Source organism: Labrus mixtus, chromosome 10, assembly GCF_963584025.1.
Source record: "Labrus mixtus chromosome 10, fLabMix1.1, whole genome shotgun sequence".
NCBI lineage: Eukaryota > Metazoa > Chordata > Actinopteri > Labriformes > Labridae > Labrus > Labrus mixtus.
In genome coordinates this window covers 15,993,487-16,007,477 of record NC_083621.1, presented here as the reverse complement: position 1 = coordinate 16,007,477, position 13,991 = coordinate 15,993,487, and the positions used below count along the sequence as shown (strand labels likewise).

The 13,991-nt window shown below is 46.2% G+C and overlaps 1 protein-coding gene across 1 annotated transcript in view; it reads right to left on the bottom strand.

Annotated features, from left to right (window-relative positions):
- slit3 (slit homolog 3 (Drosophila)) overlaps positions 1 to 13,991 on the bottom strand; it is a 241,704-nt gene that overhangs the window by 85,096 nt on the left and 142,617 nt on the right. Inside the window, exon 6 of the mRNA XM_061048549.1 lies at positions 7,802 to 7,873. Within this exon, the coding sequence (XP_060904532.1) occupies positions 7,802 to 7,873 (72 nt within the window). The remainder of the gene's footprint in view (positions 1 to 7,801; positions 7,874 to 13,991) is intronic.

Sequence of the window (13,991 nt, the reverse complement as noted above, 5' to 3'; positions counted from 1 at the left end):
ACACAGTCCCACAAAAGCCATTTCAAGGATCCAGTAATAAGAGGAGGAAACATTATTCCAGCTTCATGTTTTGGGGTTAATGCGTTCCTCTGTGAGACAAATGAAGTCAATAAAACACGGAGCGACTTCAGGGTAGGCCTACATCAGAGGAGAGCTGGCCTGCGTTAGACGCCGGCGTTCAGCACTAAATTAGCTCTCGCTGAGTAAAAACACACGCTGGCACACGCAGCCGTTAGCCGCTGCAGGAGGAACACCTACCATCTGTGCTGACGTGATTGCAAAAGAATAGAGAAGACTGAAGTGAAAACGAGGATTTCTGAGGAATCGAAAGGGACAAAGTGGATCGAGCCGCTCCTCTGCCAAATGTGAAGAGCGTGTTTATCACATAATTACATTTCCACCTCTGCCGTGTTTATTGGCCTGACAAGTTTGAGCGCACGTACGGCTGCGGCCATTAAAGGCTTTCTAAAAAAAAAAAAAGGAAAGCGGTGCTGCTCTCTTCAGCATCGCATTCAAGTCTCTTTCCAGTTTTCTGTGATGTGTTTGAAGCGTCGTTGCAGCGAAAACAGCGACAAGAAGGAGACAACCTTGTGTACTTTTTTTAAAAAACAGTCTGAAGCCTTCAAACGTTCGTTATTGAGATGAGAATGACTCGAGCGATTAAGACCAATCTTTGTGTTTATTTTGAACAATGAACACAAAGAGACTCGCCGTCACGCATCAATTAGATCCCCCACTTGGACAAATCAAGTGTTTGGAAATATTGAGCAGCTTCAATTTAATCTGATAGATGTTTAATGATAATTGTGAAGAGGAGACTATCAGCTAATTGCGTTGTCATGTGATGACTGCTCCTGATGTCTGGAAGGCGTCAAAGGAGAGAGGTAAAACTGTAAAACTGTTTGGATCACCAGGGGTACCAAAAGAAGAGATGCACGCTTTAATACAGTTCTATTTTTTTTTTTTAAATACTATTTTTTTTTCTTGTACTGCAGACCATGATTATTTCTTAAATAATATTTCTGTTCTGGATTGGTTTTGACCAGAGAAGGTAGGCGGTTTTAAGGCCCCCCCCACACACAGCCGTTTTGGACGCCCCTCGGTTTGCCACATATGAGACCAGTTATCAGGTCAAACCAACAGGTGCTGCAGCGACGGAAGCGGGCAAGAGAAGTGGTTCAGATAGAAGTGATTGTACCTGACCTAAAAAGCCTCTGCATGTTTCTAATAAGCTCCACGAGCAGAAACGTGCTCAAACTAGGATCAATGTTGGAGATGCTTTTGAAAAATGGAGAGAGGTTAGAACGCAGAAAGGTTTACAGACCGATGCAGAGCTGGATAAACACTGAAGCTTCAGTGTCCACCACATGGCAACCTGTGTGAGCATCAACTCTAGAGAGGAGGGGGGGGAGACAGCTCTCTATACTGTTTTGAATTTAGACTGCAGTACTCATTTTAAACACTAGGTTCTTTCTAAAATAGACGCGCAGGTAGGATGCTCATGTGACAGCGTGTGCCATGAGCAGTGTTTAGCGCAGACAGAGTGTCTTGGGGGTCTGGGGTTTAAGCTTGGGGGGCGCGGGCATCAAGTTTGTGTGCACACACATCCATCACTATTATTAATATCCTCTTTATATTTCATCATTACGGTATCTAGAATAATTTTTAAAGAAGCCTCATAATGCACGTCTGTTTCTGTTCCAATCGACAAATCAAGAATAAGATGTAACTTCCTTATTTTGATCATGGTAAAGTGAGACCTGGCAGGCAATATTTTCTAAGTTTACGAGCCCAGAAGGCCTCGCAGACGAGCCAAAAAGTGACTTCCTGAGATGGATCGGCCCCTCGCCAGCCTCACACTCACTCCTCCTCCTCCTCCTCCTCCTCCTCCTTACCTAAAATCACCAGAGCATGCCAATTTCCTTCTTTAATTTTTCATCATGGCAGCAGCCGAGTTTATCTTCGTTAGAGGCCGGGTGGAAAATCACAGGACGGATATGAAAGAAGGAGAAGAGATGACCAGCAGCACAGGTCAAGCTGGACTCGAAGCCGATGAAACAACGACACGAGATGATAAGAGGCCGGTACATCGCAAAGCATTATCATTGTACGGTGGATAAATGTTTCACATTGAAGTTCATAAATCAGCTGGTGTGACTCCAATTTAATCAAATTTCTTTAAGAATCAGGGATCAGATGCAGAGCTGGCTGAACACTGAAGCTTTGGACTGCAGTACCCATTTTAAACACTAGGTGTCACAGTTTTAAGGAAGATTTAAAGCCATCTTAAAAATCTACAATATTTCCCAACCCACTTGAAAGTAATTAATCAATCAAACTTTAAAGTTAAACTACAAAAAAAATAATAATTTTGATTAAACTCAAAGCCTGTGCACACACACACACACACACACAAGCGACCATGTCGGGGTCTCCACCCTCGGTTTGAGAAACGCTGCCCTGAGTCGATTCGACAGCCGTGGTGGTCTGGAAACAACAAAGGGGCCAAATTGAGTCAGTCAGTCATACATTTGTTCCATCAATAATTAATGCCTCGCTGCTCTCCTCCCTCTGATACTTTCAATCTATTTTCTATCACTGCTGTTTTCCTCCTCCTTCTTTTTTAAACCGCTGACGTCACATCAGTTTTTATGTCTTTAACACTTTCCTGTCCCCTCCTCTCATCTTGTCTAATATCTCTCAGGTATCTCCCTCCTTTGTCTTTTTTATCTTTCCTTTTCTCCGCCTTTATCTTCAGATCTCCTGCCTCCCTCTTCCTCTCATCTCTCTCCCGCCTCCCCCTCTACATCGCCTGTTTTCTCGCCCCCCCTCCCCCCCCCACCTCCCTGTCCTCTCCACTGGTCCAGCAGCAGATTAATAAATGATGTCCAGGAAACTGGCTGCTTTTTACAACACCGATACCACACTCCTTCTCCTCCTTCTTCCCTTTTCCATTTTGTGAACACCCTCTGCCCCCCCAACCCTCTCTCCAAATCTCTCTTGTCTCTTTCCTCTGTTGGCAGAAAAAGAAAGGCAGGGATAGTAACCGCAGTCCTTTCAGGTCTAAATAAATCATAGGCCATGCAGCTCTGCCTTTGCTTTTACAACAAGCGATCTTCCACTTTCATCCTGACAGCCATGAAAGAGCGAGAGAGAGGGAGAGAGATGGAGAGAGAGAGGGAGAGAGAGAGAGAGAGACAGAGAGAGCGAGACAGAGAGAGAGAGAGTGAGACAGAGGGAGGAGGAAGTGAGGGACTATCTGAGGACAGAGGAGTTAAGGGAGTGGATATCAAAGGAAACGCCGAATGTAAAAGAGTCTCTCCTCGGATCCGTCTTTCTTCCTAAACCACTTCAGAAAGCAAAAAGAAACTAAACAAGTCCCCGCTGAACTTCAGAGGCCGCATTCAGATTTTTGGACCAGTATCTATGAACCAATGACGAGTGAGTGTGTCTGCCTTTCAAACATCCCGACGGTGCTTCAGAAAAACGACCTGAAGAGAATTCAGGGTACGTTTTGGCGTTCTGGAAGCACGGCACAGCACAATCTCCACACACACACACACACACACACACACACACACACACACACACACACACACACACACACACACACACAGATAGACATGAACACACACACACACACACACACACACACACACACACACACACACACACACACACACAGATAGACATGCACACACACACACACACACACACACACACACACACACACACACACACATACACAGACAGAGATGCACACACACACACACACACAGACAGACATGCACACACCCACACACAGTGCCCTCTGAAGACGGAACAGAGGGGGGATCCCTTCACCTCCCCCCCATTACGCCTCATCAGCATTCTGGTTAAAGACGAAACATCACAGGGCGTAAATATCGCGTCTTGAAACTGCGCTCTGAACAGGGCCGATGTAATCTGACACATTTTTTAATAACCCTTTCAAATGTCTCAAAAAACTAAACATGTCGTCTCGTTTAATGGAAAATAAATCTCCCACTCCCTCGTTGGTCCCACACAACAATTATAAAGAGATTAATGAAACCAACAAACTCCAAATCCATTTAGCATTTCTCCAAACGAGCCCTGACGCCCCGATATCCAGCGTCCGACTCGTCGACGCCGCTGCTGTGAAACATATTAAGCAGCGGAGATAAAGCCCGGTCCACCAAGAAAACAGCGGCTAATTAAAAATGACTAGACTAATTAATGTGCAGATTCATTTAGCAGAGTACGCTGCACGCACACAGACACACACACACACACACACATGATAGTGTATCCATCTGATTGCAAACCCGGATACAGTCACTTATACTAAACAATATCTAACCGATGTTGACAACAATAAAAATCATTTCCATCAACACTACTGATCAAAAGTGACCGATAATAGTGATGGAAACACACACACACACACACACACACACACACACACACACACACATACACAGATGAACATAGAGGGACACACAAAGACTCAAGGATGTCAGCAGACACACGCTGACACGTTCATATCCATTCACACATAAGCACACACACACTGTGGCTCAGTGGGGGAGTCTGTCATCTCTCAAACGGAAGGTCAGGGGTTCGATCCCCTCCTCCTGCAGCTACATGTCGACATGTCCTCGGGCTAGCTCGAAGCTAACTCTGGTATAATGCATCAAACGGCAACATTCATGTTGAACATGCGTGCATGCTCCCTTTACAAAATCAATAAAATTAAACACATCAGGAATATGCAAGGCTTGTATTCCTCCAAAGAGCAAATCAATCTGCTAAAAACAAACGTGAGTAATCTTTGTGTGTGACTGATCTTTCTCATTTTTGTGTCCTTTCACATATTACACTAAAATCCATGAACTCATAAATAGAACTAAGAAACAGAGAAAACCAGTAACAGGATCGATCGGCTCGTGGCGTCATGGCTGTTTCAGAGGAGACTCGATATCGAACGACAAATTCATAAATTATCTCCTTTGAAAAAATCCGGTAATTAAAAGTTTAACACTCAAAGCAGCAGCAAAGATAAAAACCCAGTTCAGGCACAAACACACACTCATTCACGTGCAACAGTTTGTGTAACCTGGTGCACACACACACACACACACACACACACACACACACACACACACACACACACACACATACACACACACCTACCTGATGGTTCTGCACACGACCTCCTCTCACTATTATCTCTATCACCCAGTTTTGTACAGCGATCACGGAATCAACCCCAGGAGTCGAGCAGATGGGGATGTGTGTGTGTGTGTGTGTGTGTGTGTGTGTGTGTGTGCATGAGCTATAAGTGAAGACACATACATCTTTGTGTGAGGGTGTGTGTGTACTGAATTGTTTTTTCAGATGCTTGAGATGAAGATCAGTCCAGCGGCAGGATTGCTTACTGTCATTCATGCCCTCTGCACATGAGCAAACACACACACACACACACACACACACACACACACACACACACACACACACACACACACACACACACACACACACACACACACACACACACCTGCCTTTATTAAAACGTCACATTCGGTGAATATACTGTGTGCTGTCATACCGTCTGCTGTGAATGGGAACATCTGCGTATTTACAGTGAATTGTAAATCCAGCCGGGTACTCAGCTGTCAGGGTCTTATGAATTGCTAATATGTTGTATCTCGCTCTGCTGATCCCCCCCCCCCCTCCTCTATCTGCCCCCTCCCATCACTTACTGCTGTGGAGAAAAGCGAGGCGGAGGGCGGAGGGGTGAATCAAAACAGCTCAAATTGCTGAAAGAACATAAAGCAGGAAGAAGAAGGAGTAACATCAGGCGGAATGAAAGACGGTTTAAAACTTTTTCCTTGTAGCAGACGTGATCAAAAACCACTTCCTTTGCACGACGACCTTTCAGATAAAAACCCAGATATGTTTCTTAAAGCTGCAAAAAATGAATGTGACGGCTGGCCATGCATCGACTGCATCCTCGGCTCTCTCTCGTCTTCATCAGGCATCAGGCAGCATCGAGAACAATCACAGCGACGGCAGCAGGAGCCTCCTCGTCATGGACATGTTGGGACTCCCTGTGAGCGTCCACATTACTAATCCCCCACTTCCACAGATCATTAGGATACAAATGCTTCATATACCTTTAAAGTGGAGCGATTTACCGACACTTCTAATTGCACATATGTGCTTAAAAGTGCATTAATGTGCAACGTGTGATTCACAGACTGCTGCTGCGGTTTGCATTTCACCCTCAGAAGTCACATTTTGTGATTTTTCTCAGAATAGTCTCCGGTCTGTCTCCCACAATGTCACATGGCACAATAGATCTTTACGTGATAATGAGACTGATTTCCTCCAGAAGCAGACAATTACACTTCTTTTCTCACAATGTGTTCAAAACCATCACCATCAACAAGTCCCTGTTCCAGTTTAAATGTCAACTTCAATTCTGCATCAATGTGATCATCATCCCTGTTCGAAGTTTTAGTTTTTGTGGGTTATCACTCCATGAAATTCAAACATTATACGTGCAATTAGCATTTAGCTTTGTGCTACACGTGAGGACAAGACTCCTTCTTCTTCCTCGTCTGTCCGCATTTATCCACGGCTCATCTTCTCATCACTGTTTCACCCTCTAATCAACATATTCAGCAGCGTCTCTATGAACCTCTTCCCCTCTCGGTGCCACACAACAGAACACGAGCGCACTGCCAGCAACCCTGCAGACAACTGACACAACGGCGTGCCAAGAAACTGGACCCAAAGCGCGCTCATGGATGGACTTCTCCCGGCTTATTGTTCATTAAATCAAGACACGCCACGATAACTTTTCATTTTATTTTACACATATGTCATGACAAACTGTCTAAGCTTTGTCTTAAAGAACGAGATCTGTCTGTGTGCATGCTCAAATGCAAGCTCTGGACACACACATATTCTCCTACAGCGATTGGCGCCTGCACACACACACACACACACACACACACACACACACACACACACACACACATATACACACACACACACACACACACACACACACACACACGTGTAGAGAAACACATCCCCTAACACAACCAGTTGCCAGTAACACCTCTGAGTATTGTGACAAATGAGCAGCTCTTAAAATGTGGACAGATCAGACGCACAAACTTGCAACTGCACACACACACACACACACACACACACACACACACACACACACACACACGCTGCAGAGAAAGTGCCGGTGGCTGATGCATCGCTCGCTCACTGTGTGTGTGTGTGTGTGTGTGTGTGTGTGTGTGTGTTTCTGTAAGTCAAGGACAAGACGTCTGCTGCTGAATGAACAGGTACGCTACACTTCACCCTGACAGGCACTCGGATGTGCTCCTCAGGGATATCACAGCAGATCACTCACACACAGAAACACAAAGACAAACTACATTCCCATCACGAGAGCATCTTTAAGTTCAGACTCATCGCGGTTTAAAGGCACACAGCAGATAAAAAGTAGACGAAGGGGAAAGAAGAAGAGATGAGAGTGAGAGGGGACGAGAAGGATGAGGAAACTGCATGAGACAAAAAAAAAACCACAAAGATGGATAAGAAGAGACGAAGAGCGCAGGACGGGTCCCTGCTTCACCAGACAACGCATGCAAGAGGGGAAGAGGAGGAGAGGGGATGAAAGGAGGAGGAGGAGAGGGGATGAAAGGAGGAGGAGGAGGAGGAGGAGATGGAGCAGAGGAGACAGAGTGAGACGACCGGGGGGTTTTTCTCTACTTACAGAATCTCCAGATCGCGCAGCGCTCGGAAAGCTCCATCTTCGATGCAGCTGATGTGGTTGCTGTCCAGTTGCCTGCACCGATCACACACACATGCACACACACACACACACACACACACACACACACACACACACACACACAGAGGAGAGATGGAGATAGGAGCGAGTCAGGCACAAGTATACACAGCTGGGGGAGGGACTAACAAAAGACAGGTTCCCTGAATGAGTGTGTGTGTGTGTGAGGTGATAGTGGGCTTAAGGAAGCAGGTGGGAGACTCCGGTGCTAACTCTCTCTTCCCAGCCACACACTCTTAAAACACACACACACACACTCACTCTAGGGATCCCCGGTCCAGACGGCACCAACGCGAGCTCAGGTTAAGTCTCTCACCTCGGCGCTGATGTGACCGGCCCCGAGCAGAGGAGGAGAGGAAAAGGAGAGTGCAGGAGAGGAGACCAGTGCGCTGAAGTGGCCTGCCTGGCGTCAGCCTATCACCTCCCTCCCCTGCCGATCGCCCGGCGCACACTGGCCACCGGGAGAGAGAGGGGCGAGAGAGGTAGATGCAGGGAAGAAGAGAGCGAGTGAGCGAGCCGAATGCTCCTAAAGCCCACCCTGCTTGTCTGTTCTGTAAATATTAATTGCATTTTCTCCTCTCCCATCCTCCTTCTCCTCCCCCCCTCCCCCCCACCATGTCCTCTTTTATTCTTTCTTCCTCCCTCTGTAGTGAAAGAGGGAGTAATTTCATTACATTAGGCCAGCCAATCCATTAAGGGCCTTTTACCGGCTCTGTCACTGAAACAATTTCATTAAAAGGAAAGCCTCCGTAAATCAAGCTACAGTCACGACTCTGCCTCTCCTTCCCGCTCTTCTTCCTTTCTCTCTCTCTCTCTCTCTCTCCCTCTCCCTCTCTCTCGCCCTCCCCCCTCCTCCCTGGCTTGCGCGTCGGACTCCCAGATGCACCCTGTACCCCGCCATCATCCATCCTTTGCTTTTACTTTAATTTGCTTAGCTTTTAGGTATTCAAAACCCCCTTCCCCTCCACCATCCATCCACCCATCCCGCCATCCATGAACCCAACAACCCCGCAACTTCCACTCCTCCTTCCTTCCCTTCCTCCCTCACTCCCTCCGTAATTCCTTCCTCAACTCCCTCCCTCCCTCCCGATCCATACATCCTTCCCTCTCCTCCCCCTTTCTTTTTCAGATGGATGGATTGAAAGTGGAAGGATACAAAAGGGCAAACATTTTGTGGTATCTTATTGTTTTCTTTACTCCACCATGATGGATGAGTGCTGTTTAGACTATTACACACACACACCCACTCAAACAGGTGGACACACACAGGGATACATGGAGAAAAAAGTGACTGAACACACACACACACACACACACACACACACACACACGCTCAAACGAGGCTACTTACTGTCTACTCCCCAGACACTCCAAGATAAAAGCATATCACTCCACCTTAATCTCCTCCTCCTTGTCCCTTCCCCATCTCATCTCTCCTCCACCTGCTCCCTCCATCCCTAATCCTTTTTTTTCTCCTCTCTTTTCGCCCCTTGTTTCCGAGCATCCATCCTCTCCATTTTTCATGTTCTGCCCCTCTCCCTCCATCCATAATCCATTTTTTGTGCTCCCTCCAGTGCCCTCTCATCCCTGATTCCCCTTCACCTTTTTCTCCTCTCACACCCCGTGTATCCTTTGCTAATCCATTTCTTCTCCCTCATTCCTTTTATCAACATTTTAAATCTCATCTCCTTCTTCTCCTTCTTCTCTGTGTCTGCTGCAGCTGTTTGATCCGTCATGTCAGCTTTTTAACCCTGCAGGAAGGAGCTCAGTAGCCTCTGTTCAGCGGCACATATTACATCAGGGCTTCTTTGGTTTGGCTTTTATATGTGCATGTTTGTGTGAGAGACTTTGAGCACAATCTGAGGGATGTGTAAGTCCTCGGAGGATGTGATTAAAAAAAAGTATTTACTGTGGCACATCACAAGTGTGTGCTTCAGTGTGTGGCTGTGTTTCAACGCAGCAGGTCACAGGAAAGCTCAGATGCAGCGGCTTAGGACGGAACAAAAAAGTCACTGTGTATTGAACAACGTTTATTAAAACCAAAACGTCTCTCCTCTGCTAGTCAAATAGATTTTAATGGAAGAATTATAAAGCAGGGGCGCAGGATGATTTAGCTGTTCTGTCGAGCGGAGGCTATAGTCCTCATCGCAGAGAATCTCGCCCTTCGCTGCATGTCATCCCCCGCTCTCCTACCATTTCCGGTCCCTCTTCAGCTGTCCAAAAAAGGCAAAAATACCCCCCAGAAAAAAATGTAAAGCAGACATCTGTTGCCAAAATACTTTGACTCTCATTATTCGAGAACACCACAGGCTGAAAGCAAGAAGGTCGATGCACAATATATTTCTCCCCCATACGGACTGATGGTGGTGAATTGGTGTGAGTTCAGTTGAGACCAAGCAGCGACATCTGGTGTTGAAAAATGAATCCGATGCTGAGGTGCAAAATCCTCCTGCAGTTCCTCAAGTGTCCACTAGAGGCTGGCTGCAGAAGCACAGGAAGTTACATACACACCCATTCTAAAAAGCCTGTTGATGATTCGATGATTCATCCGCTTTGATTTGATGAAGGATAAGAGTTATTCACAATAAGGCGTGTAGCTGACCTGATTGACAGGCGGGCGCGGTGTAACGGTTTGTCAGGAGTCTTAAAACCCGCCTCAGCTCCAGCTCTCAGCTTGTTGTTAGGTTGACTGAAAGTTAGGCTGATACAGCATTTCCAGCATGGAGACCGCCATCGATGGGACTCCAGCGCCCCCTGCAGGAACAGACGGGGAACGCTACAGTCTCTGGTTTGGACTCAATACAGTAAACACCAAACCACTCAGTGCACTCAGGCCAGGTTCAGCTGGGAGAGTAATCACCTTCGAGCCTCTAAAGGCTTCCAAAGACTGATGAGATGTTTTAATCTGATTTGATGCAAACCAGTTATATCACAGAGGTGATTCAGGGAGGCGTTATTTACGGCCTCGCCATGCTGCACTTGATTAATTGAGCACGAGTGGTAAAAAAATCACTAGGATCATTAATATGGAGCGCCAAATAAGAGTTATTTTTTAAAATACAGTACAACGGAGCGCCAAACCAGACTTCTGTTTTAAATACAGTATAATAGAAAGAGTGATAAGGTTGTCTGTTCTTGTTAAATTCAATGTTTGTTTTTCCACTTCGGCTTCTTGTTGTACGGGAGCTGCGAGTGCGAGCATCTGTTTAATGACTTGACTCTGAAACACAGAGTCCAGGGATCACGCCAACATATGGCGGTGCCATGTTTGTTTTTTATTAATTAAAGTCAAGTTGTGTTTTTTTTAGTGTAAGGCAAACTGGCATACAGCCTGATCGGCCATATGGAGACACGTGGGTGTGCCAAAGTGGACTGCAGTTATTACAGCCTTTATGTTTATGGAAACATCGAGCATGAAATATCAGGTTCAGTTGAACCAGGCAGTAGATTCATGCATGATGCTTCACTTATTCAAGTCAAACCGAGCAGTTATTAATCCATATTGGATCAATATCTGAAGTGTGGTACTTTTATTTTGAAAGCGGACAAACTGAAGTGTGGTGCTTTTATTTTGAAAGTGGACAAACTGAAGTGTGGTGCTTTTATTTTAAAGGCGGACAAACTGAAGTGTGGTGCTTTTATTTTGAAAGTGGACAAACTGAAGTGTGGTGCTTTTATTTTGAAAGTGGACAAACTGAAATGTGGTGCTTTTATTTTGAAGGCGGACAAACTGAAGTGTGGTGCTTTTATTTTGAAAGTGGACAAACTGAAGTGTGGTGCTTTTATTTTGAAGGTGGACAAACTGAAGTGTGGTGCTTTTATTTTGAAAGTGGACAAACTGAAGTGTGGTGCTTTTATTTTGAAAGTGGACAAACTGAAGTGTGTTGCTTTGTACGAGCCTCTGAGTGTGATTTAACAGCTCGTCCATAAACCGCTCCCTGTGAGCCGGAAAAAAATCTTTTTCACCGGTGTTGACGCAGGTGGGGTTAAAACAGCCTGGGTTAAAACAGCCTGGGTTAAAACAGCGCGTTGCGTATACATCCCATCTGGCCTGGGAAACCCTTGGATTCCCCCAGGAGGAGCTGGAGACTGTTGCTAGGGAGAGGGACGTCTGGGTTGACTTTACGTTGCCACTGCGACCCGACTTCAGAGCGTAAGAAGATGGACAGATGGATGGGTGGATGATCCCCCTCGCTGAAGAGCCCACCAGGATCCTGTTTTTTGAATTTGAAGAACACGTAATCCGTGGAGATTACGTGAGAGAGACTTCACATCTGTCATTTACCCAGAATCGAGGATAACCGGTGAACTAGTATTGGCGGCCATGTTTTTTATTTCGCATCCTCGACCACCTAAAACGATTCCATCTTCTGTCATATGATTGGAGTCGCCCTGCAGCTTTGTTCACCAAGCACCCTGATTAGCAGTGACATGAACGGTATCAGTCCTGAACGAGGAAGTACTCTCCGTGTGTGTGTGTGTGTGTGTGTGTGCGTGTGTGTGTGCGCTCTGTTCCTGTACGATCATGTATCCTCCTCGTGTGTGTGCGTTTGGGTTGTGTGTGTTCGGATGGGGATTGTTTGTTACAAGGGGAGAGAAGATTTAATCTCCCTTCATATAATTAGTTAGTGTGTTTAATCATGTCGATCATGAGGCCTATTGGCAAACTGATTCGATGCTTCCCTCTGCTACCATCTGGAGCAAGCACACACACACACACACACACACACACACACACACACACACACACACACACACACACACACACACACACACACACACACACACACACACACACACACACCGTAGCGCCACTGATCCATCAGTGGGAAACCGCTGCTGGCCGAGTAATTAAAGAAAAGACGCAGGAAGAGAAGGAGGATGCATTAGCGGGATTTCTTTCCAAAAGCGTCTCTTCACCTAACTCATAACCAGAAAGCGTTTCCTTTTCGTCCGCTGCAGATACGCCCGGTTGAAGAGTTGTAGGAGTAGTAGAACATTTGGAGGTTAAGGAAATCAATCAATCAATCTTGTGAAGTGAACGCATGTGATGCAACTTTGATCAGTATTTTGAAATTGTCTGTGCTTTTCCTCGTATGACTTCCTGTCTAGGTCGATCAAATTTGTCCAGCTTGAGGTAGGCTTGCAGCGAGCTCCATCGACTATAGACTCATGGCGGATATTTGAAACGGTTCAGAGTGGAGTAGCGCTGCTGTCACGCTCCGTAGACGGACCGCGGCGCACGCTGTGGAAACAGGAGCCTTGACTAGAGAGGCAGCGAATGGCGCCGCAGTGCGTGGCGCTGATAGACTGCGGCGTGCACAGATTATGTGGAAAAAGGCAGTAACCCTCAACCTGGGTTCGAATCCCACCTGTGGCTCCTTTCCCGCATGTCATTCCCCACTCTCTATCCACTGTCCTATCTCTCCATTAAAGGCACAAAAAGCCCAGACGTACTGTTTTGTTCTCTTTAAATAGTTTCATGTAAGATGTCGATGAACGAAGACGCCCGCTGGATTAAACGTTTGAAGACCTCCGAGTCTCTTTTTTCATCCAGTGAAACTGAAGAGTTTTAAATATTCCAGAGAATCCTGTAGCGTTTACTCGGACTTTTAGAAAACTGATGTCAGCCTGTCTTCACTCTTAAACTCTGCGAGTCGGCCAGGTCTTGTTTTCCACTTCAGGTTAAACGCTTTGATTTGCAAACGGAGAGTCGGCCTTTTAGTGATGTTCAAGGGCAGAGGACGCCGTGTCATATTGGTACATGCTAATTCATCAGCTCGGTCGTCTGGCCTGCAGATTGATTCATGATGTCACTGACAAGTGGCTTTCAGTCCGAGTCTGTTTTGCAAATCAAATGAGACAAAGTGAATCTGAACGTACTTGAAGTGGATTTTATGATTCTATAACTCGCTTAGCGAAGAAACAAAAAGGTAGAAAGACAGGAGCACATTTGTCCAATGTTAAAGGTCAACCCCAACCGGTAAAGTCGACAGAAACACGAGGAGACCAGAGAACCTCGAGATGAAATCAGCGTCTGTTTGGAGAACGCCGTCCAGCTTCGTCTCAGACAGAGATATTGACATTTTCTCCCGCCTGTCTCCGTTACTCACAA